This window comes from Nicotiana sylvestris, chromosome 2 (genome assembly GCF_000393655.2).
Source record: "Nicotiana sylvestris chromosome 2, ASM39365v2, whole genome shotgun sequence".
NCBI lineage: Eukaryota > Viridiplantae > Streptophyta > Magnoliopsida > Solanales > Solanaceae > Nicotiana > Nicotiana sylvestris.
The window spans coordinates 620,670-647,411 of record NC_091058.1 but is presented as its reverse complement, the minus strand read 5'-3'; the positions used below and the strand labels follow the sequence as shown (position 1 = coordinate 647,411).

The window sequence follows — 26,742 nt, the reverse complement described above, 5'->3', positions numbered from 1 at the left end:
ATAAGCTATAATTACGTATTTCAGTCGCTTATTACACTCTAATTTACTGCACTTTAATTGAGTTTGAGCTTTAATCGCTAGTGTCTTGCGCTAACTGTGTGTTTTATACCTTGTAGGAGTGATTCCGAGCTATATAGATGTTATGGAATGAATTCAAGTGATTTGGAGCTTTGAAGTCTGAGTAAAAGTCCAAGTAATTAAGTCGGGATCATGTCAGGGGTCAACTTTGATAGTTAAGAACAAACGAAGACTCGAGTAGGTATATTGCGCACTATCTAGTAAAATGCACATAACCTTTTTCTCAGAACTCCATTTGGGATACACAATATATGGTTGGGAATCTAACTCAAAGACCTACAACATTCATGTTTTACATTTTTCCAAATTCCAAAAGGAACAGGGTGAAAAGTGCGTGTCAATAGTGCGGCCGCGCTCACGCCGCGCTCATCAGGCAGAATACTAGGCAATATGCGTGGCCACTAGCGCGGTCACGAGTGTGGCCGCGCTAGTCAAACCCGGGAAAAGTGTCCTTTTTCACATTGGAGAAGGTATATTTATTTGGGCCCAACCCTACTTGGTATATATACATGGGAAAACGGTATGTTGAGGGAGGAGACCAATTTTTGACACAGATTCGACCTAAGGAGGCAGAAACTCAATAGGAGCAAGGCGGAGAATTCTTCTACGAGTTTTTCCTTCCCCTTCCTATTTTTCATTATTGGTTATGACTTTTAGTATTGTAGTTTTACATACTATTATGAATAGCTAATTTGTTATCTAGAGTTTTGATAGAACCTTTTGTAGGATAAATTCTTGTTATGTTTTTATATAATTGAGCCGTAGTATAATCTCTATTTGTTCAACTACGTTCTTATTGTAGTTAATTGAAGAGCTCTCAATTAGCTGTGCCTATTTAGTATGCATAACTCGGGAGAGAGTGCATATTTAGGTAATTGTTGAACAACACCACTCCCAGAGTATATGAGGGATCAATAACCGAGGGTTTAAAGGCGGGATTAGGGATAACGAAGCCTTGGGTGCGATCTGAAGTGAGCTGTATCAAAAGCCAGCTAGCGTAGCTCGGGAGAGTGCGTCTAGTAAATTGTCGTGATTACTCGGGAGAGATTTACGGTAATAAGAGTGCTCATGATCGGTAGAGAATACTTAGGCGAAATTATAGAAGACATAGCGGGAAGGATTCCGACAATTGGGGAAATCATAACTCTAGACCTCCTTAATCTTGTCTCTAACTCTTAGTATCTTTAGTTGTTAATTTATTATTTTAATTTGTTAATCAATTAGTTAAACACAAGAATCTAAATATCTATAAGTTAGGAACTGTTCAAGCTTGTCTTCTTGGTGATAGTGAACAGCTGTAGCTAAGCCTTAGTTCTCTGTGAAATTCGAATCCGGACTTGTAAATCAGATTATATTTGCAACGACCACTTAGTCCTTTTTATAAGACATAGTTGGGCGTGATCAGTAGCAGATGCTACCACCTCAAAGGAAGCTTGGGGGATTTTACGAAATTCTCTTTAAGGAGTTGACAAGGTGAAGAAGGTAAAACTTCAAACTCTAAGGGCTGATTTTGAAGCTTTAAAAATGAAAGAATCCGAATGTATCTCGAATTATAGTGGCAGATAATATGTAAAATGTTTGTTTTTCATTGAAATATGCGTATGTTTAACTGACCTTTCATTTGTAATTATTATCTCTCTTCTCCTGTTACGGCCTTCTCCAATAATGGTTTCACTGTAACTAAAATGGCAACTACATCTGGAAAGTAGGTCATTAGAGAAGTAGTTATAAGTATATAGAATTTATGCACGAAAATGATTTGTTTATTCCTATAAATAGTTACCAAAGATAGTGTCGTCGGTTAACTTTTCCGCCTCTTCCAAGAACAAAAAACCATTTAAGAATTATTGGGTGGAAATGTCTGTTTCAGATTCCTTGATGATAGTGTTGTCAGTAAAAGCTATTTCAACTTCTTTGTGAACCGAGGAGTAGTTTGGATTGACACGATCTAGGCGACCATTGATAATGAAGTAACTCCTGTGTGGTTCAAAGAAGTCTTTCCATTTCTCTACATGCTTATTAAAAAGTGTTGCTTGGATCTTTGTCCCCTATTAAAGATGCAACCAATATTTTATGCGATTATAGACAATATAAGTTAGTAAAGTATACGTTATAAATGTAAAAAGTATTACCTCTTCAACAACTAATATAAGAGTTTTGAAAACACCTTCGTGCCTTGGTTTTTGTATGGAATTACTTTACTCCTTCGAACAACAAAGACTTTTATAACCCAATCGGCTGAGTATTTGGTACCTTGCTAATAGGTAAGCATTGTTTCGATAATTCTACTTCAGACGCCATTTGAATTGAGCCTGTGATGGTTAGATGGATAGATGGACGAAGGAAAAATAATATAATGGTAATGATCTTGATGTTTCTATTATAATTTATTGTATCATTTCCAATAGACAATAGATTATAGCATTTGTAATCGCAGACAAATAGTGTTGGCAGTAGCGTTTGTTAATGTAGTGTAAAGATTGAAATAACTTTAATAACTACAAATTGAAGTAATAAATATTTTTTAAAAGTAAAGAAGTAGAGTATTACCACTAATTGTTTGAGCGAACAGTCTTGGGAACCTGTTAGAAGAGTAGTAAAGTAATTAATTTTGTAGCGAGTAATTAATTTTATGTTTAGAAAAATATATACTCAAAGTAGAATAGCGTGAGTCTACAATATATGTTCCTAAATCTTGCTCTTAGCAAAATATTAATAGCACGAGCATTCAGGAAATGTTTGATTGAAATTGAATTATAACATAAAGTGTGAGAAATCCATGAGTGTACAGGAAGTCCATTAGCTTCCCCAGTTTATTATTTGGCTAATGCACAAGCTATACGCATGAAGGAACCTTTTTTTTTTATCTGCTTCAGTGCACGTAATCTCAACTATAAATTTTTTGTTTTGAGAAAAAGCAATTGTTTTGTCTTGTTTATATGATATAATTCGAAGGCGCGGTGACTTTCTTTTTTAAATATCAGAAGCGTAGTTTAATGGTTTTGTAATAATTTCCAGTATAAATAACATAACTCAAATCGATGATGTAGTAAACATAATTTTGCTGTTAATTTCATTATAAGGGAAATAACTGCAAGCAATTGGATGATGAAGCAAATAAATCAACGATTAAAAATTACTATATTACATGGGTGCGAATACATTATCCATAGCAGAAAGAGAAAGACTATTACATCATATATAAGGGCAAACATATAGTAAGATAAAACTCAAGGGGAAACTATAAGTTAGTATCTACAAGATATATGTATTCTACATATATTGCAACCAACATTACAGGGACAACTGAGAGAAATACCAATGGGTTAACGGCTGGAAGACTGCTTAATGGGATTGGAACTGGCATCTGATAAACATAGAAATAACCATAGTAATGGCAGGAGGCTCTGATTTTTTTTTTTTTTTTTTTTGCAACTATAGGCAGCCTTACCTATTAACATTGACTATTCATAAGTTTTTTTTTCCTTTTTTCAATCTTTTTTTTTTATATCTTTTCCGTTTGAGAGGAAAACGGGGACTTGTGAAGACTTTGGTTTGCCTAGCCCTCTGGAGTAAATAATAAAAGTGGTCAATAGCTTGTTCACAAATGTATGGATTCTGCCGGAATTTTTTATCTTTTACATGTTGATCAATAAGATAGGAGATGATTTTTCCTAGGTTTTTTCTTGTCAAAATCTAGCGGATCTCTTCGGCGGCTCCTTCATTCGGAAATAATTCTTCCAATAATTCGATATCCGTCCCATGACAATCAATGTTAAGGAATAGTAACCCCTTTTTCTCTTGGGGGGGGGGGGGGGGGTTACGATGGTAACCATTTAACTCAGAAAACTAAAGAAGGAATTATGAAATAACATCAGTTAAGAAAGGCAATGGATAAACATAGAACATATAGTAAATTTAAAAACACAAATTAAAGTAAACAGTGAATGGAGGGATGAAAATTAGAACACATCTTCAAATTACAATTATGTCATAAAAGAAAGCAGAACGTAATTGTTGTAAACAAAGACGGTGGAAAACGTTAAGGTACAATTATAATAAAATGATGGGGTAAACAAAACAAAGGGACTTACTACTTGAATTAGCGAGAGAGAAATTTCGGCTACGATTTATGGGCGGAAATATATGGATCAAATTACAATGACGACAAATATCTATGAAGCAAGAAGATTGTGAAAAAATGATAAATAACTAAAATTTAACCCCGACCCCTTCCTTCTTCCTCAGTAGAATAAATATTAAGGTTCCTCCCTCCTCCATTTTTTCTTTTGTCATTTCATCCACAAGAAAATACAGTTCAATTTATTTCTACTGGTATCGTTAGTTCAAATACATTGTCAAAATCACTTTAATCACCTAGAGGAACCAACACCTACACCTGATATATGCGCCCAAGCTTAGAGCCTACATTGTGACAAATTCCAGTTCGAAAAAGAGTATTATCATCATTCATCAACCTTTCAAATGATTTTATATGTGCTTTAGTAATATTTACAACAAGCTGGACAGTATGCATTGGTCACGCATTAGGCCAACTTTTTTTATAAATTTCAAAAATAAAAGATAAAAAGTAAAAGCAAACTTTTTTTTCTCATAGAATACATTGACATACTAAACATATTTTTCTCAGATTTCTTTGTTGAAATCGCTTTTCATAATAAGTTCAAATATTAGTCCTCCTCCAACTTACAATAAATTCTCCACTTTGATATCAGATCCTTAATCATGAAATTTCAGACGTGCAAAGATAACATTCAGCGAAAAGTGTGCAAGACAACCAGAAATACATTGAATCCGTATCTTGGTATCTTATTTCTTGATTCTCAATGCATCCTGACCTTCAAAAGTGTGTTAATCGTAAGTTGTTTCAAATTTGGAGAGAAAAGGTTCTCACATGAAAATCCAGCTAAAACTGAAAGAAAATACCAATCTCTTACCAGCACAATCAGCTAAAGCTGTAACCTTTTTTTTTCTTCTTTCTAGAACCTGTAACTTCACTAAACTTGGAAGTTGTTACTTAGCAATCAGCAAGTGCAATTAGCTGATCAACCACAGTCGGGTCTGCAAGTGTACTAGTGTCCCCAAGCTCATCTAACTGCCTGGAAGCAATTTTCCTTAGAATTCTTCTCATTATTTTCCCACTTCTTGTCTTTGGAAGACCCGGTGCCCAATGTATCTTGTCTGGCGCTGCAAAAGCTCCAATCTGACATGTGAAATAAAAAGCTTCAGACAATGGTAAGAACTTCACGCAATCTCAAACACAAGGAGAATGCTAGTGTACATTCTGCAGTAAAAAAGTTATATGCTCATATTTATCAGATAAGCAGGGACTCAGGTCATGTATTAGCAGTGCTTTCTAACCTCCCCTTTTGTTTTCTGTTTTCTCCTTCTGTGTATGTACAAGGGTATGTATGTTCGAAACAAACAAAATAGGTATGTCCCCAAAGATTGGCGGTGGAGTTTTATGATTCCGTTGTACAAAAACAAAGGTGATATCCAGAACTGCAACAACTATAGGGTATCAAGTTGTTGAGTCACACTATAAAAGTTTGGGAGAGGGTGGTAGAGAAGAGAGTGAGGACAGATGTGTCTATCTCTGAGAACCAGTTTGGATTTATGCCGGGACAATCAACTACAAAAGCCATTTACCTTGTAAGATGATTGGTGGAGCAGTATAGGGAGAGAAAAAAGGACTTGCACATGGTGTTCATTGACCTTGAGAAGGCTTATGACAAAGTCCCGAGGAAGGTGCAATGGATATGTTTGGAGGTTAGCGATAGGTGCAATGGATATGTTTGGAGGTTGAAGTCCCGGTAGCGTACATTAGGGTGATTAATGACATGTACAAAGGTGCTAAGACTCGGGTCAGGACTGCGGGAGGAGACTCGGAATATTTCCCTGTGGAGATGGGGTTGCATCAAGGATCAGCCTTTAGCCCGTTTTTGTTTGCCCTAGCGTTGGATGTGCTGACGCGACACATACAAGGGAGGGTGCCATGGTGTATATTATTTGCTGATGACATAGTATTGATTGACGAGACGCAAGGGGGTGTTAACACTAGGTTGGAAGTTTGGAGTCAGACGCTGGAATCAGTTTCAAGTTGAGTAGGTCGAAAACTGAATACTTGGATTGAAAGATCAGTGATGAGAGGCCCGAGGAAGAAGTGGAAATAAAGATTGATACTCAAATAATTCCCAAAAGAGATAGTTTCAAGTATCTTGGGTCTATAATCCAAGGCGCCGGGAGATTGACGAGGATGTTACTCACTGCATTGGAGCGGGTTGGATGAGATCGAGGTTAGCTTCGGGGGTTTTATGCGACAAGAGTGTGCCACCTAAACTTAAGGGCAAATTCTACAGGGTGGTGGTTAAACCAGCTATGTTGTATGGAGTTGAATGTTGGCCCGTCAAGAAGTCTCATGTCCAAAAGATGAGCGTAGCTGAAATGAGGATGTTAAGATGGATGTGTGGACATACCAGGAAAGACAAGATTAGGAATGAAGTTATTAGGGACAAGATAGGAGTGGCATCCGTGGAAGACAAGTTGCGGGAATCGAGGCTGCAATAGTTTGGGCATGTGAGGAGGAGAGACATAGATGCCCTGGTCAGGAGGTGTGAGAGGTTGACCATGGCAGGCTTGAGGAAAGGCAGGGGTAGGCCAAAGAAATATTGGGGAGAGGTGATTAGGCAGGGCATATCGGTGCTTCATCTAACTGAGGACATGACTAGTGATAGGAAAGTGTGGAGGTCGAGGATTAAGGTGGTGGGTTGACAGGTAGTTGTGACTTTTTCCTAGGCTTACCAGTAGTAGTAATATTCTTATCGTTGGTTGAAAGATACTTTCTTCTAGTTTGTTAGTATATCTGGTACTTAGCTACCACGTCCATTGTTTTTTTAAAATTGCTACAAGAAATTGTTGCTCCCTGATTGTTACTATTTGATGCTACTTTTTCTCCCCTTCTATGGAAATTGTTGCTCCCTGATCGTTACTATTTAATGCTACTTTTTCTCCCCTTTTTCCTTGTTGTCTGTCGTCTCCCTCTTCTTTCTTTCTTCTCTCTCTTTCTTCTTCTTCTTCCCTTTTCTACCTCACCACCTTTTCTTGAGCTGAGGTAGGGGTAAGGTCTGCGTACACACTATCCTCCCCAGACCCCACTTGTGGAATTATACTGGGTTTGATGTTGTTGTTGTTGTTTTCTCCAAAAATCCAGTTCAACCAAATTTTCAAATACCTTACCCAATATCACGGGTTAAAATGTCAGACCGGTCAAGGAGATGACTACTAAAACCAACTACTACTTCAATACTAAACTCCGGAAAAAAAAGCAACAACAACAACAAAAAAAAAAGAATGTCCTTAAGTCTATCAACCAGACCGCATATTTGATACTAGTCTTAGTAAGCAGGTAAAAAGGATGCTATGGTCCTAAATACAACTTGAACACTTTGCAATGGAAAGGCGAGGCTCTTAAAGCTTGAAGATTGGCATGTACACTAACTCCATTAAACCTTGTGTAAGTAATAGCTTCAGTCCTATGGCTGGATTTTCTCTTCTTTTTCTTTCGTTTTCCATTAAGTTCTGAGAGTTTATGGACTTCCTATTTTGCCCCATTGGTTGATAGTAATCAAGTAGCATGTCTAATAAAGGGAAAAACAAACAATAAGCAAATATCGGATCACCAGAGAGGATGGAATAAATATACCTGGTTCCTAACAACCATCACAAGACTTTTTCGCAGGTCATCACTGTATGGAACACCTTCGACCAGAGTAACAAATGCATATATTCCCTGTCCTTTAACCTTTCAGGCAGACTCCAGAAGAACAGATTAGAGTAGAGAACGGAAACTTTCACATAAACTCAGATGAGAAGTAGAAACATGAAAATACCTCATGCTCTACACCAACCACAGCTGCTTCAGCACACTGAGGATGGGAAACTAGAGCAGATTCCACTTCAGCTGTGCCAATACGATGTCCACTGCATGTGTAAAAAATACTTCATACAATATACAAGTAGAACTACCAGTTCAACTAGGTACAATATAATAGTACCTGCAAAATACTCGCTTCCAATTGAATTTGCACTATTAAAGAATACTTCCAGCAAAAACGACACTTCAAATTTTCAAAATTGAAAGGAATTTGCTCAGTTCCCAGAAGGAATTTTCTTGTTCCTAACTTTTTTCAAACTCTAATTAGGTTCTGAAAACGTGAAAATTCATATGCAAACTATACCTCACATTAATCACATCATCTACTCTTCCAGTGAGCCAGCAGTAACCATCTTTGTCCCTGAAACAGAAGTTTGAACATTACAATGGAAAATCAGTCAAAACAGGTGCAAGAAATCAGAGAAGAAAAAGCAAATTATGTCTACAGATTCCCTTATGATAATGTATATAGACAACCAGGAATCCACTTTATTGAAAAATACCTGCTGCAGCCATCACCACTAAAATAATAGCCAGGGAAGGCACTAAAGTATGTGGCTTCATATCTTTCGTGATCCCCATAAAGTGTTCGAAATGCCCCAGGCCATGAACTTTTCACACACAGGTACCCGCTGCACTCACCTTCAATCTCAACACCTTTCTCGTCCACTATTACTGGCTGCATGATTTTAGAACATCATGACCATATGATGGACAAAAAGCAAAGACCAAATTTTGGAGGCTCTTCCTTGTTTCACATTATCAACAACAACAACAACAACGGCCTAGTGGAATCCCACATTATCATGATAAATAAAAGTACAAGCTCTGCATGACTCCAGTTTTAACTTTCCTTAAACATACAGTTATCATGTATTAAATCCTAAAGATATTCAGACATTCTAAAAGACGGTATTGCATGGCACGAGAGACACCGTCACATAATCTGCTAGACAGCAAACTCAATAATATCATTCCAACAATACCAAATGAAAGACTGGGTTCCAAATATACTTGGAGGTCTGTTATTATCCTAAGCAGGTACCTGGACTCCAAAGAAAGGAAAAGTAGCAGAACCAGGTTTCTGCGGCCATGCTCCTGGTAAAGGAGTAATCTAGAAAGAAATAATAAAGACTGAAGTAAGACATTCATTTTTATGTGAATGATAAAAATGATGAAAGCAGTAACTGAGATACCATGAAGCCACCGGTTTCTGTTTGCCACCATGTGTCAGATATGGGGCACCTTGCATCACCTACCACATTGAAAAACCACCTGCTCAAAGATAAACAAAAACTTGAAGAAAGCATGTCGTGGATGTTCTGATATTCAGGGAAAAATAGACAAGCAAAAGATCCATATGTATAGCTGACACCTCCATGCACTTGGATTGATAGGCTCACCCACACTTCCAAGCACCCGTAAAGATTTGCGTGAATATCGAGAGACATGCTGAAAAGTCAAATGAACAGATACATATAAGTTATACGACTTGTATGTATTGATATTAAATAATTATCAATGTCTTAAATAGAAAAATAGGGAGTTTTACCTTTTCTTTTTAATGGAAAAAGTATTTTATTGATTGAATAGGAACAGCACGCAGACACGATGTACATATAAAGCATTAATATTTCATACCAAAGCAAAGCATGATTTACTATGAATAGCATCCAATCATGTGTAGTAACAAGAATACTAAGTGCTCTAAAAAAGTATAAAAATAAAAAGGTTCCTCCAACTTGTGCAAAATGTACTTTTAATTCCTCCGAATGCCCTCCTATTTCTCTCCTTTCACATGGCTCACTTGATTGCTAAAGCTGCTATTTCCCATACTCTTCTCCTCTGCCTCCTCCTTCAGAACTTCCATCCGGATTGATGGATTCTCACATCAACCATTCAACTCCAAGCATGTTCCATATGGTGCATTATAATTGGTATAAAATTGGGGAACTAAGTAGAGCAGATAATGAACATCTTCCTCTGCCTTCTTGCTCAAAAAACACCAGCTTATGCATAGAATTCTTCTCTCTAAAATCGTCTGCTCTTAGGATTGCTCTCCATGCAGCTGTTCATGCATGGGACACTTTTCCTGTAGCTTTCGGAATACAATGGGACAAGGGATACACAGGGATGAATAAGGAAAATTATTGTTCCACTCTTTTAGAAAGATTAAATTAAACGTTTCTTTCTTTCGTTCATTAAGTATCTTTCTTAGAGCATGTTTGGCCAAAGCTTCTGAGAGGTCAAAAACACTTTTTTAAGAATTTGGGGTGTTTGGCTACAATGGAGAAGTGTTTTTGAGCTTTAGCAGTTTTGGGAAGAAACTACAAATTCTAGCTTCTTTCATACGCAGAAAATTTATTTGTCAAGACTAAAATATCCTTACCAAAAATTTATATTTTTCAAATTTTCCCTCATTAATTTAATCTTTTCATTTCCCTTTTTGTTTCTAACATCCATTTGTTCTCTCTTTTTTATTTATTTCCACTGTACTTTTATTCACCTTCTCCAATTCCTTTTTGGAATAGTCGAAGACTCGCCCTCGTCGAGAAAAAGAAGAATGAATGAGGTACACATGAAGCACCAACTGACACAAGTAATCATCATCTTCCTCAAGTTCTCTACCGTTTAGACCACCCCTCGTGCAGTTAGCCAAGTGTAAAAGCACACCATTCTCGATACCCTAATGATCCTTACTGAGATATGTGGAAAAGCTAACTCTCCCTATCAGAAGCTCATTATAATAGGACTTAACAAAAAAGACAGCATTTTCCCCGCCCCAATCTCCATACATCTTCGCTATCTTGTGAAATTCTATGTTTGTGAAACAAATCGACCAAATTTTGAACTTCTTCACCTCCCAATCTTGCAAGTTCCTTCTGACCTAAAATCCCAAAGCACTTCTTCCCATTGTAGACTCTATAATTGTTGGACTGACATCTTCTTTTCGCATGAAATTCTAGCCATGTTTGAAAATGTGATTGTCAAGATGCTAACCACCTAAGTCCCTAAAAATTCATCCTCCTTCACTCACCTGACTAAATGAAACATTCCATAAACTTTTATGTTTGTGTAAGAGTTAAAGTAGTTTGTTGAGCTCCTCCATTACCCAATATTACAAATTTCTCCTCGATCTTTTTGTAGATTTGACCCACCATTGCAGCTTGTTGAGATATATATACAAGATTTCTCAGGAGCTTAACATAAAGTACAACTTCACACCACCGTTGTCTCTAGAAATAAATTCTTGTCACATTACATGCTTCGAGTTCAACATTTTGATTGGTTTACATAGCCCTTCATTATATAGTTCCATAGAGAGACTTTCCTAACCCTCTTGCTACGACCACTAGTACAGTAAGGACATGCAATAGGCAGGGATGACAAATAAGGTGCTCTTAACCAACACTTCTTGCTCGTCTTCTTACCAAGTATTTTTTAATCCAACTTGCTAGCTTCTTTTCAATTCTCGCAATGGATGGACTTCATGTTGCTCATTCCTTATGCTTTGCTCCTAGTAGTCCTATTTAAGTTGTAGGAAGAGATCCCACCCTACAACCGAGTAGTTCTGCTAGTGCTTCAATAATTACTGTGATGTTTAACGGACCTATATTTCTTTGAAAATCTTTAATCCATAGAGTGTCTCAAACCATAAAATAGATTCCTCAAGTGCCTGAGTTAATTCATGTCGACATCACGAAATACAAGGAAATCATTGGCGAAGAACATGTGAGAAACTTGGACATCATCTCTATTCCATGGTGAAGCTGAGAAATCCCTCGAGAAACCCACTATTATTGCTTTATCTTCGTCTTGCTAAATATCTCCCCAGACAAAATAAATAATATGGGTGATAAAGGGGTGTGTGGATCCGCCTGCGCACCTTGACTATTCCACTGGGTACTTGCTACCTCCTTTTCCACCCAAAAACTCCTATTAATTGTGTTGGTATCTCTTCCTTCTTGTTTTTTTTCTAAACACACAAGACTCAGACCTCACTCCTTTATCCCACATTTATGATGTTTCTCTTTTTCGGATAATCATCTCCCTTTCCTCCTACTATAATATTTTATCTTCAATGTATAACAACTCCTTTTAACCCCTCGCATTCCTACTAGTGTATCTATCTCATCGAAAAATTTAAACTATTAGATATGACATACTTTTATTTACTTAATTATGTTAACGCATCCCCTCACATGCAAGTCTAATTTCTTTTCATAGGATTAACATACGCACGTTATGGACGACGACAATGAGATTTTAAAAAGACCTACATCGACTGCAACACTATATTGAATTATGTGACTTCTCCATCTAAAAGATTAAGCTTAGAGATTGCAACTTTCTTTCATGGGGTAAGGTAAATTTCATTAATAAAGTGCTAAGGAAGTACTGCAAACTAAAGACAAAAGATTACTAACATATATGTTGCCATTTCATTCCCACCAATTCCAACGCAAAATATTAACTATAGAAACATGTTGGCCTTGGCCTTTGTTAAAGAATAAATGTAGGCATATTTCTTGTAATATACATGACAGCAAAGCTATAGGGATTTGATTGCAGATATACAGGATTTTCCTTTTCAGATTCTTTCCATATTAGGACACTCTCTCTCTCTCTCTCTCAAAATATTAACTATAGAGGCCTTTGTTAAAGAATAATGTAGTCATATTTCTTATAATATACATGATAGCAAAACTATACAGATTTGATAGCAGATATATAGGATTTTACTTTTCTGGTTCTTTCCATAGTTAGGACACTCTGTCTCTCTTTATATATATATACACACACACACAAACACACATATATACACACATATACATATATATATATATATATATATATATATGTACGTATGTATCTATTATTATTTCATGGAATAATATATCAATTATGTCTATTCCATGGAATCAAAGCGGATCGTTTACTTTCCCGGAGTGAGTCGGGAAAATCGCTGGAAGAGTGACTTAGTTTCGAACAAAATCAGGTACTTTGGAAGGAAATTGGGAATTGAAATTTTGTTGTCACCACCTACATAGAGAGGGCCTCGCACCCCTGATCTACAGAACCCTAGATTTCGGTGGCCGACAAAGACGAGAGTGAGTGTCATGCACCGGCGAAATATTTACCGGTAGTTGTGTAGTGGCATCGCGTGCATTGCCAGAAATTAATTTTGTTCGATGTTCGAGCATCACCTCGACATCTCCGGTTAGAAGTTGGTGCAAGCTTGTTCGATAGGTTTCGTTTGGGGAGAGTTTTGACAATTTCCAAGTTATATCCTTCTCGATTTGTCATCTTATGTTCTCCAATCTGATCTTTTGTGGCTATAAATTCGATTTTTGTTGCTTGGAATTAGTTTGTTCAATATGTTCTCTTCTGTTGTGTGAGAGTTGTTGTATTAATGGTTTAGTGGTCTGATTTGATTATTGTCTGAGGGTTGTGAGCTTTGTTGATCCAGTTTGCTTCATTTCTAACGTCGTTCTGAAGTTTCTGACGTATCTGTGGTTGCTCCCAAATCATTTGGGCACGCTTGCGGAGACTAATCTCATCCCAGATTCTTTGCTTCTGGCTCAGAACTTTCCCCTTGACTTATGTCGTTGAGTTGGTTGTATACTGGTTTGAAGCCATCTATTTTGTGGAGTTGTATCTCCTTTTCTATTCTGAATTTTGTTAATTGGAAAATGACAGTTGGAAGAGGAAATAAGCCTTATGTTATTACTGTTGCCTCGAATCTATCATTTAAAAAAATATTGGTTTCGGTGGATGAGTTTGCAAAGGTCTCTCAGTATCGAGAATCACTTAAGGAATCCACTACAGTTACTACCCTTGTTGAGTTAGGAAAAACATATCTTATCTCCTCCTATTCAAATAAATGGGTGATTGATTAAGCTGCCACTAATCACATGACAGGTAATCCCAATACCTTTTCCACATTTCAATCACACAAAGCACCATCTCCTGTGATTATAGCTGATGGGGGATCTGGAACTGTTAGACTAACCTCATCTATTACTCTGTCGTCTGTGTCAGGTCTTTGTATAGCTTGAAGTAGAGTCCCTAACTTGGTTTGGCAAGTTCAGTGATATAGTTCAAGAGTTTGGGATGAAAATGAGCAAATATGACCACTCAGTCTTATATCTGCAATTAATAGCAGGGGCTATCCTCCTTGTTGTATATGTTGATGATATTGTCATCAATGCGGGAATCTCTTCCCTCAAGTCTTTCCTGCATACTAGATTTCATATGTTGAACGATTTGAGCCCGTTAAAATATTTTTCTCCAGACCTCACTTGTGGGATTTTACTAGGTTGTTCTTGTTGTTATAGAAGTAAATAGAAGCAAGAAAGGAATTCTTCTGTCTCGGAGAAAGTATATTTTTGACCTACTTGCAGAAACTGGAAAGTTGGCAGCCAAACCCTGCAGTACTCCAATGGTCCCTAATCTGCATCTTATGAAAGATGATGGCGATCTTTTTGATGATCCACAGAGATAGGAGGTTAGTTGGAAAGTTAAACTATCTCACTATGACTCGTCCCAATATTGCTTTTGTTGCAAGTGTTGTTAGCTAGTTCATGTCCGCACCTATGGTCAAACATTGGGAAGCTTTGGAGCAATTCTGTTACTTGAAATGAGCTCCTAGACTTGGCATATTGTATAGCAATCATGGCCATACTCGTGTTGAGTGTTTCACAGATGCTGACTGGGCTGGATCCAAAATTGATATAAGATCTATTACACGAAACATCATACACCATCAAAACTCTGGTGTGATAATCAAGCTCAAGCATCATACACCAGCAAAACTCTGGTGTGATAATCAAGCTGCTCTTCATATTGCCTCAAATCCGGTGTATCATGAAAGAACTAAACATATTGAGGTTAGAAACTATAGGGATTTGATAGCAAATCTATAGGATTTTCCTTTTCAAATTTTTTCCAAAGTTAAGATTCTCTATACATGTATATATATATATATATATATATGTATGGAATAATATATCAACTATTACCCCATACCTTGTTCTATTACAACCTTTAAAATATCCCTTATTTCTTAGTAACCCGATAGTTAACATGACACATCGAGGGATGGTTTTTCAGATCAAAAATGGTAAAAGGATTGAGAAGGCAAGAAGAGGTGAGATGAGTTGTTGTAGACATAACCAAGTAAATAAAAGTTTGCAAGGTTTAACTCCTCTTTGGCATAAAGCCATAAACTATGTTTGAAACATCAGCTTCTTAAGTTGTATCTTTTTTTTCTTAATTTCATTATGGAAAAACACTCAATAAGAGTTTTCTAGGAGTTTTACCAAAAGAAAACATTTATTTTCTCTATACGTTAATGAAGTTAGGCATAAAAGATGAGCCCATTTACTTAAGATATACCCTCAGGTTTTCAGGCATGCTCTACATGATACCCCAACAGGACTTAAGCTCTTCTACAAAGCCAAGGGGTGTTTTCCGTTTGCCTAGCCACTAGGCCAGCTCTATAATCATCCGTTAAAACAATGGTTATTCTAACTGCATACAACGAAAAAATACGATAGAAGAATTGAATAACAACCAGCTAGATATAGGTGAAAATAAGTAGATGTATCCTTGCCTCATCTCCCTCACGCATCAGAGACCTCACCAGAGTGGGAGCTGTATAAAATATTGAAACCTTAAACTTATCAACAATATCCCAACAACGTCCAGCATCTGGATAACTTGGGGCCTACAAAATCAAAATAACAATGTCAGAAAGAAGATGCTAGTCAAGTGCAACCCTGCTTTCACAAGGTTCACATTTTTTTTATCAAACTTCTAAACAAATTAGAAAGCTTCACTCATTTCAACAATGACCAACATCTAAACATAAGAATGAGTGGAAGACTATTTGATTAGAGCTAACAGAATTGCATAAGGGATCGAACCAATATTGCAAGGACACAGATCTAGCAATGGACATGGGACACAAGAAACTTATGAAATTAAGGGAGAACCGATTATGACGCCAATAAGAAGGAATTGGTGAAAATGTATCCCCATCAGTGAAAATTTCAAAAGACAACATAGGTAGAGACAATCCATAAATTATTAAAACCATCAACTCATATACTGGAAGTCCTTTTTTTATAAGGTAAATACTTTTATTAATGATGGGGAAACCCTGTATAAAAAAAGGAAATGCCAAAACATAGAAAGTCTACACCAAAATATGGTTCTCTATGAAAGAAATCCAATCTTCTGTATAAGTGGGGACCTCATGGGTACACCCAAAGGAAACTAGAAACAAAAGAATACTTTGCAATTTACAAAATCTTGGTCTACCCCTTCAAATGCCCTTCTATTTCTCTCTTTCCAAATGACCCACATGATAGCTGGTGGAGCAACATCTCAAGCCCTTTGTCTTCTCCTCCCCCTTTATTTCAATTTATATGACACACTCCACAAATTATTAACATTAAAATACATACTCCCTCCGTTCCAATTTATGTGACACACTTTCGTTATCAGTCCGTTCCAAAAAAATGACATGTTTCTATATTTGGAAACAATTTTACTTTAAACTTTTCATTTACCCTTAATGAGAAGCTTTTATAGTCGCACAAATTGAAAGCCCAACAAAAGCTTTTATCCTTTGAGCTTTTAAGACCACAAGTTTTAGAAATCTTCTTTTTTTCTTAAACTTTTTGTCGAGTCAAACTATGTCACATAAATTAAAATGGAGGAAGTATATCCTGCTTCTTTTCTTCTATAATGCAAACAACGCATTTAATAATCCTTCTATCCATTTTATGTGATACTTTTTTTTTAGTCAGTTCCCAAAAGAATGACTCCATTCTCTTTTCTAGAAGCCATTTAATCTTATTTTTGATAACCAAGATGTTCCCACAGCCAATGGCGCACTGTTCAAAACTCAATAGATAACGGACCCACCCTTCTATACTTAATATCAACCTTTTGTTTGTGAAAACTATTCAATCTTAATATTCACATTTTACCCTTGATGACATGACTTGTTGGGGACCCATTTAATATAAAGTTCATCTATTATAAGGGAGAAAAATGAAAAAACATGTGGAACTTTAACCACCACTTGGTACTTTGCATAACTTTGGCTTACACATCAAAGGCCTTCTTTACTTTCTTATGTTCCACTCCAGTCAATTACCTTCACATAAGATGGGGCGGAAGAAGTATCAAAGTACCAGAAAAATTATAACATCACGAAAAGTTCTATATTAATTTTTTAGACAACATTGACCCACTTTTTCAAATTTGGGTACATTTACGTTTTCTGCTTTATATTAATAAAACATTACTTGCTTATTCAAGTTTGTTCTCGATGTTTTTAATTGAGCAAGGGAATGGATGGGGTAACTGAGTAACTTTAAGAAACTTGAAAGGGGAACACTAGATTTAGACTTTCAGTTGAATAGCCTATGTTTAATATCAATTTCTTGAAATGATTATCTGAAACTTGTGAGCTGAGAATATACTTTTAAACCATAGTTCTTCGCATAACGGTTAGTCCCTAAAACATCTTATCTCAAAATCCGTAGAAATATAGGTTATTGGATAGAACACATAGATTCACAATAGGCATAGGAATATGTAGTATATGGGTACTTGTGACTCTAGCGCAACACTACATGACTTCAAATTTAAGTAAGAACGTAGTAAAGATCCAATGAACTATAAAGTCAACTTATGATCCTAGGTTTCTTTAAGAGCAATATAATTCTAGTCTTAATTCTTTATTCTTTTCTTAAAAGTTCTATTCATTTTGGATTTCATCTGATTTGGAAGTCTACGATTCACAGAGAGGAAGTTCTTCCTACCTCAATAAAATCTACGATTGATTCAAAATCTGTCATGATTTAAGCAATTAGGGATCATATAACTAGGTCCTACACACGTCAATATGTTACTACAACAACAACAACAATATACCCAGTATCCACATAGTGGGGTCTGGGGAGGGCAGTGTGTACGCAGACCTTACCCCTACCTTGTGGAGGTAGAGAGGTTGTTTCAAATAGACCCTCAGCTCAGACAAGCATAGGTACCCCAATAATAACAAGAAACAAGATGGGACAACACCAAAAAATCATGTAAAAGCAGCATGCATAACAAGATAGTAAGATGATCGAAATGCAACAAGCCTACTACCAACCAAATGCGAGAGTACGAACTAACACTACCGGTATGAATGATCAAGACTACCTAACCTACTATCCTAATCTTCAACCTCCACACCTTCCTATCACGGGTCATGTCCTCGGTCAGTTGTAGTTGCGTCATGTCATGCCTAATCACCTCACCCCAACTCTTCTTCGGCCTACCTCTACCTCTCCTAAGGCCCTCCAATGTCAACCTCTCGCACCTCCTTACCGGGGCGTTTGTGCTTCTCCTCCTCACAAGTCCAAACCATCTAAGTCATGCTTCCCACATCTTGTCCTCAATAGGGGTCACACCCACCTTGTCCCGAATAACTTCATTCCTAATCTTATCTAATCTGGTGTACCCGCACATCCATCTCAACATCCTCATCTCGCGTCAATATGTTATTGTTTATTGGAATTACATTTACTTTCTTTTAAGTGCTATAAACTTTTTCTGCCATCGTACTATTTTTGGGGATTTGCTTCTATTAAATACATGATGATTGAAGCCAATTTTGGTCTCAAACAAAGTTAGGTTTTACATGATTTGGATACTTCAAAATCACGAGAATTGATACTTCACTCTTCTTTTTGTAAGGTAATGGTTAATACTTTACTCACCATTATCTTACTTGTTAAGATAAGTGTACTTGCCATGTAAAATTTGCAAAATTAACCTCTAAACTTGCTTTTGTTCGACTACTGGTTCACACTCTTCAACTTCTAAAAGAAAGAAAATCACACAGTTTTTTAGCAACACCAATCTAGCACTCATCAGACTAAAAGGCAGATTCCACAGTTCTGACGCAAAGGTATAATATAATAGTAGATCACTGATCACTTCTCCGATTCCTTTTGAATATGAACCAAGTTCACAAAAAGAAAAGGTAAAAATTTACGCTGACGCATTATTGCTATTGCTCCTTTCTTTTTTTCTTTTTATTTATTTATAAGTATTTTATTACTAGTATTTTACTTACATAAGACCATTTTGTTTACATTATAGAAAAAGAAGGAGAAGGCTATTTCCCCGCATTCATTCATGATTGAGTATTCTATTTTGATTTTGTATGTATTTAAAATTGTCGAAATATGACTTGTTTCTCTTGTTTCTAATGTCATTATTATTGTCAATTTTGATAACCGTTTTATGCTGATGTATTAAGCAAGCCTGTTAACATATATTCTCACTCTTACTAGGATTTCAGCAGTAAGAATCACGCTCCAAGCAGCTGTGACATAAAAAGGGCAACGCTTGGCTATGAAGAAGGATCTTGCACCATGTGTATCCAGAAGGGTTTTAATATCACAAGTAGCAACACATTCCACTGAAGCGTCAAACCCCTGCTCAGATTGCTAGTGATCTGTCTTACAACATCAGCCACCAATGCCTCCTTACAAGTATTAATACCAAACAGCTAATTGAACTTAACCTTCAAAGCACTCCCCTCACACAACCAATGATCCCAGAAAAGAATTCTCCATCCATATTTGTTCCCCGGTAGAGCTCCATTGAAGATTTTGATCTTCCTCGCCCCTAATCCTTTTCTCTAATTGGAAAAGTTACTTAGTTTCAAGCAATAAGGTGGGATTTTTGTCACCTTCACCATCATCCTAGAAGAAATCCCTTTGCAGGCACTCTATATCCCAAGAGAATGTATGAAGAATAAGTTGTAATGCACGAATTAAATAGGATATCTGAAACGGAATACTATGGGAGTGCTATACAATAGAAAAATACCTACCAAAATAAAAGGCAACCTTTATAAAGTGATTGTGAGACCAACAATGTTATGCGGGAGTGAGTGTTTAGCCTCTAACGTCCAATATATCTTTTCGTAGAAATGTGAATATTAAGATGGATATGCACTAATACAAGATTAGAAACGATTAGATTCTAGAGAAGATATCTGTAGCAGACTTGGAGGATAAAGTGATCGGTCGCTTGAGATAGTTAGCCATAAACTTCCAAAGCACCGTCTTGAAGGTAGAATGCTATGACAATTGAAGTTGTTAAAGGAGGACAAGGTAGACCTAACATCATCATCATCAGTCTTTTTTGTATATTTAGATATTTGCATGCCAGTAAAAGGTTAAAGAACCTCTTCTTTCTTTTTCTGGAAAAAGAAAAAAAAGGTTAAAGAACCTGTAGAGTTTAGAAACCCTAATTTGTCTTAAACAACACATTATTGAGTATTGAACGACATGGGTCCACATTGAGCAAAATGTATGGTAGGGATTCATATAATTAAATTTTAACTAGCTTGGGCTTGACTTAACTGTCATCCATTGTCTACTTCAAATTTATATGGATAAGACTATCAAAAAAAGAAACCGCAAGATTGGGTGTGTTCCAACTTGTATAGAAGATTGTTTGTAGTTCATAGAGAATCTATTATGTTGTAGATACCTACTTTCTGGCAAGCTGCTTGTATATGTAGATTTTCTCATTATTAATAAATTGCCTTATAAAAAAAATGAAAATGCAGGAGAAGAAGAAAATTAGAATTTAATTATTCAAACTTGCCCTTTATTAACTACCTTTGCTAAATGCTTTCACTTAATCAAGCTATATTTGGACCAGCAGATGATGTTTGGTAATAATAAAATAAATACCCCTTCAAAAATCACAACAGTTGCTCCATTTAGCAAAGGTCCATAGGTTACATAGCTATGCCCAGTTATCCAACCACAGTCAGCTGTACACCTACACATAGTAAAAAGAATCCAGGGAAAACATATTTCAAGAAATTTGACCTAGTATTAGAATAATGAAGAGAAGTATAGAAGAAAGAGCTGTCTTGGAAGTACCAATATATGTCTGTAGGCTTGTAGTCAAATGCATATTTGAATGTTGTAGCAGTGTACACCATATATCCTCCCGTTGTATGCAGGACACCCTTTACACAAACTGGAGAATATAAGACACTAAACATGTGAAAAAAAGAGTGCAAATCTAGGAAGCATGAAACCTTAGGCTTTCCGGTACTCCCGCTGGTGTAAAGCAGGAAAAGTGGATCTTCTGCGTCAACCCACTCCACATCACATGTAACTGGATATTTCGGTATAACATCCTGGAACCACACAAGCAAGTTGGACCCGACTGATCAATAAGAAGTGAAATCCATAAGGACTACATACAAGACCTTAGCCTATAAGATGATGGACAGCAAGATTAAATAGGTCTTAAAATTTACTGTATGGTCCATATATACAACTGTCATGTACCATTGGACTACAGGGTAAGGTAAATTCACAAGACACATATAAGGAGAAGAGATGTCAACCAGAAATACTAGCCGAGAAACCCAAACTAACTGTGTTCATTAACAAAATCCATAATTACTTGGATACATCTGACCAAGCAACCATGCTCATTAACAAAATCAGAGTTCTGTACATACATCTTGCAAGCAATAACTCTTTTGAACATCAATGAAAATCGACATCACTATTAGAAAAATAAAAATATTTAACATGAATCCTGATTATGAGAAGAAAAATTAAATAAATAAGAAAAGGCGTGTCAGACAGAGCTCTGCAATTACAGAAGCTTCAAATTTATAGGTATCAATTCTTTAATTGAACCCGTATTTCAGAAAGTGCATGTGTTGCCAACCTGCCACCAAATGTCTCGCCCCTTGATCCATTTAGTCATTTCCTTTTTCATTGCTGATTCATTTTCATATGTCAAACACACATCTGCAAGGTGCAATAAGAAATAAAGATGGAAATCAATATACCATATCATCGTCATTACCAAAATAAAATAAAAGTGCAAGTAAAAGATAAAAACAATAATAGTAACAAATAGAAGTTCTCTACCAAGTCTAAAACCTATTCCCAATTAGTATGATGCAAAATGATTTAGCAAAAAAAAACCATTTCAAAAAAGAAAATAGCAAACAAAAACAAGTACCAGTAATCAGTTTGGAATCACTTTATAATCCTCGATTCTTTTTTATGAGGTAAATAATTTTATTAGTAATAGTTCTCAATCTAACTTATCACTTTGCATTGCTTGCTTCCTTTATATTTAACAACTTCCCTTTCCTTTATTAAAAATATATAACTTCCCTCTCACGTATGTACAGATTAATGAAGCTGTAAAATCAAAGTTTAGGCCGCAAACTGAAATCATACCCAATCCAAGACGGACACCATAGTGTTTACGCCACCCAAACAGTAGTCCAACACTTATTCTTAATAATTTTTCACAATGAACATAATAATTTATCGGTGTCATGGGGTAACCCCTGCATACAAGTATACAAAGAGCAAAGAACCCTACACAAGTACATGATTTTCACGAAGCACCCATTTATAGCATGTATGTACGCAGGGCAATTAAGCAACAAATGGTCAAACGCTCTGTATTCTTGTACATGAAGTACCAACTAATGCAAATTGTCCCTCTCCTCAAGTTTTCAGCTGAGTGGCTCCTTACTTTAATATCAAAGCAAATAATGACACTCTTAGTCGAAGCTCTAGGATCCCATATCGAAACATGAGAAAAAATTTCCCCGTTTTCCCTCCCGAGTACTCTGCTACAGAAAGACTTAACTATGAACATGCCCTCTCTTTGTTCCCTATCTCCAACTTTTGTTGTCATTGTCCATAAGTGATCTGCTTGTAAAATAATTCCACGAACCTGCTGAGTTAAAATCGCTCACTTTTGCAAATTCTTTCCAAAACTTAGGTCTCCACCATATTCCTTTACATATATAGTTTGTATTGCCATTCAACAACAACAATAGAACCAATAGTTTCCCACAAGTGGCGTTTGGGGAGGGTAAGATGTACGCAACCTTACCCCTACCCCTGGAAGGGCAGAGAGATTGTTTCCGATAAACCCTCGGCTAGAGAACGACTGAAGGAGGAGGAGTTGTTCTTTCAATAAGTTATTTAAATTCTATCATAATAGCATCCAGAGGATGCAGCTCAACAAAAACTGGGTGGTTCGGGTTCCTAAACAATACTCAAGGAACCAACAAAATCAAGAAGTTGATGTACATCATGTTTTGATGAGGGAGTTGATGTACATTTACAATATTCAGTTTATCCAGCTAAACAAATGCAATAAACACCAAGATTTTACAGATGATATGGAGGTGAAGGTTCCTTCAAAGCATCTCAAATCTCCCTCCCTGCAAAGCATCCAAGAAAATACAACCTGGTATGGTCTGCCATAGTTTTTAATAGGCTTCTCTACCCTCCAGCAGCACCCACTGATGAAGGTAGCCTTTCCAGTGGATGGTGTCACCCAGTGCATTCCAAAAAGGTTCATGAGCATATTCCAGAGGTTTCTTGCCACAGGCAGAGTTTGCTACCACATATAAATGTTTATAATCTGTTTCGTGTTTCTTTTAGCAGTTTGAAGTGCTCACAGTGATATCTTTATCTCTGTGTTGATGTTCAATAATTTGGTCTTATTTACTCCTTCATTAATGAGGCCTAATGTAAAGCAAATTATGAATACCCCCTTAAGCCTCTTCACAAGTAATGATTGTTAGGAAGAATATTCTACTGTCATTGCCACTTATTTGCTCTCTATTCTTCTTTAGTAATCTTCCCATCCAATGTTTGCATCCTTCTTAATGATAAACCAAGAGAAATGAACAATGCAAGATCAAATGGGTAATGGCACATAAAGCAACCAACCTTGGGGGGGCTAATACAGCTTGCTACTCCAAATTACCAATAGTCTGCCATATGTGGCCATGAATCTACAACATAGTATGATTTTCTACAAACGACAACCAATCTTCTATACACACTGGAACCTCATGGGTGCACCAAAAGAAACTAGGAACGAAAGGTTATCCCTCAAAAGTGCATAGTTGTTCTTTATCCCATCAAAAGCTCCTATGTTTCTTTCCTTCCACAATACCCACAAAAGTGCTAGTAAGACAACATTTCATGCTTTTGAGACGACAATTTGATTTACTAAAAGACAAGCGAGTTGCTAACTGCTCAACTGTGAAGTGGGTAGCACATCACTGGGGTTTTTTTTTTTGGGGGGGGGTGGGGTGGGGGTGGGGGGGGAATGGGGATTTTGTGTTAACAAGATCTTGGACTGGTGCAATTACTTCCTGCACCATGAAAGTCTACTTTGTTCATTTACCAGAAATAAAATAAAGAAATTTGGTGCATTTTAAAATCTTCTCACCTGTATTGATGCCATTTTGAGCAGATTCCATAAGGGCTCTATCAACAATTTCTTTGAGATAAATGATCTTGGACCCCCTCATAACAGCATTGCACGTTATGACGACCTTCGGTCTGCAATCCATGATTCTTTGAGCAAGAGATTCAGCTGAGAACCCAGCAAACACAACCTGATATATAAAACAACCTGGATTACGATGTTTCCTACCCTATGTATCTGGTTGTTCAGATTTGGTGAAAGGGATTTAAGAAGGAAAAGGAAGAAATGAAATGGTGTTGGCTCAAATTAAAGGTCACAGTTCCCTTAAGAGTCAATTTGACTATTCTTTGGAGTAAAATTCGAAGATAATTCATGTGTGTCTTAAGATAAATATAAGCATTGCAATGCAAAGCTGAAAAGAAAGCTTGAAAAAGAATCCAGAATTAGATGAAAACACAAGTCAAAAAGATGATGATGAAGATTTAACTCACGAAGGGGAACAACAATATTCAATTTGAAATAAAAGAGAATATAAACTAGGCTAACTATTACCGAGTGAACGGCACCAATACGAGCACAAGCAAGCATCGCAATTGGTAGCTCCATAAGCATGGGTAAGTAAATGACAACTGCATCACCCTTGCGAACTCCAATATCTTTCAAGTAATTTGCTAGCTGGTTAAAAAGAATATTAGAAACTTGTACCATATTTTTGCTCACTATTGTATAAGCGGAAATATAAAATATAAGCCTTGTATGAGGAGCAGTAAAAAAACTCAAAAGCAAACCTGGCAAACTCTAGCCAAGAGTTGATTGTAAGTCAAAGAACTATCAAGACCAGGTTCATTTCCTTCCCAGTAAATAGCAATTTTGTCACCATTTCCAGATTCTATGTTTCTATCCAAGCAGTTGTAGCAGATGTTTGTCATTCCACCCTTGAACCACTGTTAAGAAAGACAAAAGTTGGTAACAAGCTTTTGAGAGATGAATAAACGGATAAGTCACTGACCTCGATCTGGATTTTCCCCTTTCGAATATCAAGATTCTCAAAGTAGACCTGTTGGCCCCATTTCTCTCTCCAGTAGAACTCTGATGCAATGTCGGACCAGAATCCGGCGGGATCCTGGACCGACCTTCTATACATCTCCAAATACTACACAGAAGTTTGAAGGGATCAATACTTTTATCTTTTCCATGATAAGGTTCAATAGTTATAAGACCAAATAGATAGATTGAAGAAAAGATGATGAGGCAAGGAGGGGAACCTTCTGAAGAGAAGAAACATGAGCTTGGCGAGAGAAATTTTCGCTGGGAAAGACGAGATCATCCTCCTCGGAAGCAAGTGCCTCGCCTAAGATGACAGCATTCAATCTGGTTATCTTGCCGGCTCCAGAAGGCAGTTTGGCCATGGATTCGACATGGCGCATGTGATTCGATGTCGTCAAGTTCTTCCTTGGACTGACGGTAGTGGATGACGATGAAGAAGAAGTGAGCGGGTCTTCCATCGGACTTCCCCCAAATCGGAACGTGAACGAAGGCCTCTTGACGCTCACCCACGGCCGGCTAAGCTGGGACTTGGCAGTGCGAGATATCGGAATTGGAGATGCTGAAATATAAATACCGCTGGTGCTGTTATTATTATTATTCCACAAAGGATGATGGGTCATCCTTCCTTCCATAACTATTTTAATGGTGCTTCCTGCTTCCTAGGGAAGTGCCAATATTCTACTACAAGAAATAATGAAAAGCTTTGAATATTTTATTCTGCAGTCTTCTCATCTCTTTTTTCTATTTTTTTCGACCAAAAGGAAAACGAACTGTCATGGGCGGCTTTTCAGCCGTGCCCATCACCCCTACGCGCGCCCTGTGGCGTCCTACCAAGTCTTTCAATGCCTAGCGCCACGGACGGTCCCGTGGTTTTGGTTGCGCCAAGTGATAAGCGCGCATGTGCTTCTGTCACCCCACCGATATCCCTCGCCAGCGCCCAACCGCACGCAGATGCCAACGGCGCCGCGCGCGCAGACCCTGATGCCAAAGACTATGCTGCTGACAACGGACTTGTTTCTGCCTTATGGCAAACTAAGTCTTTTTCATTGTAAATATAGAGTAGTTTTATTTCATGTACTTCCATTATGTTTCTCTAGCTTAATCAAGTCTAGTCTTGTAGCTTTGGATTATTTTTTTAAGCATTATTAGGGGGATCAAGCAATCAAACTTTCTAGCAAGCAAACAATTCTCTGTACTGGTGTCTCTCCCCCTCGATACCGCGTTGCCTTTCTGTAATAGCTTTCATTAATGCAATCAAGCTTTCTTTCATTCTCAATTCGCATTCATGTTCTCTCAATTGCTCTTGACATTGGTTTTCCCGTACGGCACTGACAATCTAGTCTAGCGTACGG

At 37.0% G+C, this 26,742-nt stretch overlaps 1 protein-coding gene across 5 annotated transcripts; it reads right to left on the bottom strand.

Moving 5' to 3' along the window:
• Positions 1-4,524: 4,524 nt before the first annotated feature.
• LOC104247783 (acetyl-coenzyme A synthetase, chloroplastic/glyoxysomal) lies at positions 4,525-26,120 on the bottom strand. 5 transcript variants are annotated; one of them, XR_716313.2, is made up of 19 exons: positions 25,609-26,120; positions 25,353-25,496; positions 25,132-25,287; positions 24,896-25,018; positions 24,365-24,533; positions 21,815-21,897; positions 21,168-21,269; positions 21,007-21,095; positions 20,812-20,902; positions 15,648-15,761; positions 9,408-9,484; positions 9,229-9,307; positions 9,078-9,146; positions 8,536-8,711; positions 8,337-8,393; positions 7,989-8,079; positions 7,802-7,900; positions 5,037-5,302; positions 4,525-4,937 (listed from the first exon to the last, which is right to left on the bottom strand). XR_716313.2 is itself a non-coding variant. In XM_009803876.2 (18 exons), exons 1-18 carry the CDS (start codon positions 26,020-26,022, stop codon positions 5,117-5,119), a joined length of 2,319 nt encoding a protein of 772 aa, XP_009802178.1. In that variant the 5' UTR covers positions 26,023-26,120; the 3' UTR covers positions 4,884-5,116. The 5 variants fall into 5 exon arrangements, 3 of the variants coding, with proteins under 3 accessions (XP_009802178.1, XP_009802179.1, XP_009802180.1); XR_716314.2 differs by having other exon boundaries at positions 4,525-4,932; XM_009803876.2 differs by having other exon boundaries at positions 4,884-5,302.
• Positions 26,121-26,742: the final 622 nt, after the last annotated feature.

Excerpts from the sequence above, each read along its gene's own strand:
- LOC104247783 (XM_009803876.2), bottom strand. The coding sequence starts at position 26,022 with ATGGAAGGAAGGATGACCCATCATCCTTTGTGGAATAATAATAATAAC. Across the intron at positions 21,898-24,364 it reads TCAAAATGGCATCAATACAG|ATGTGTGTTTGACATATGAA; the intron begins GTGAGAAGATTT and ends TGCACCTTGCAG. Across the intron at positions 9,485-15,647 it reads TGATGCGTGAGGGAGATGAG|CATGTCTCTCGATATTCACG; the intron begins GCAAGGATACAT and ends TTGACTTTTCAG.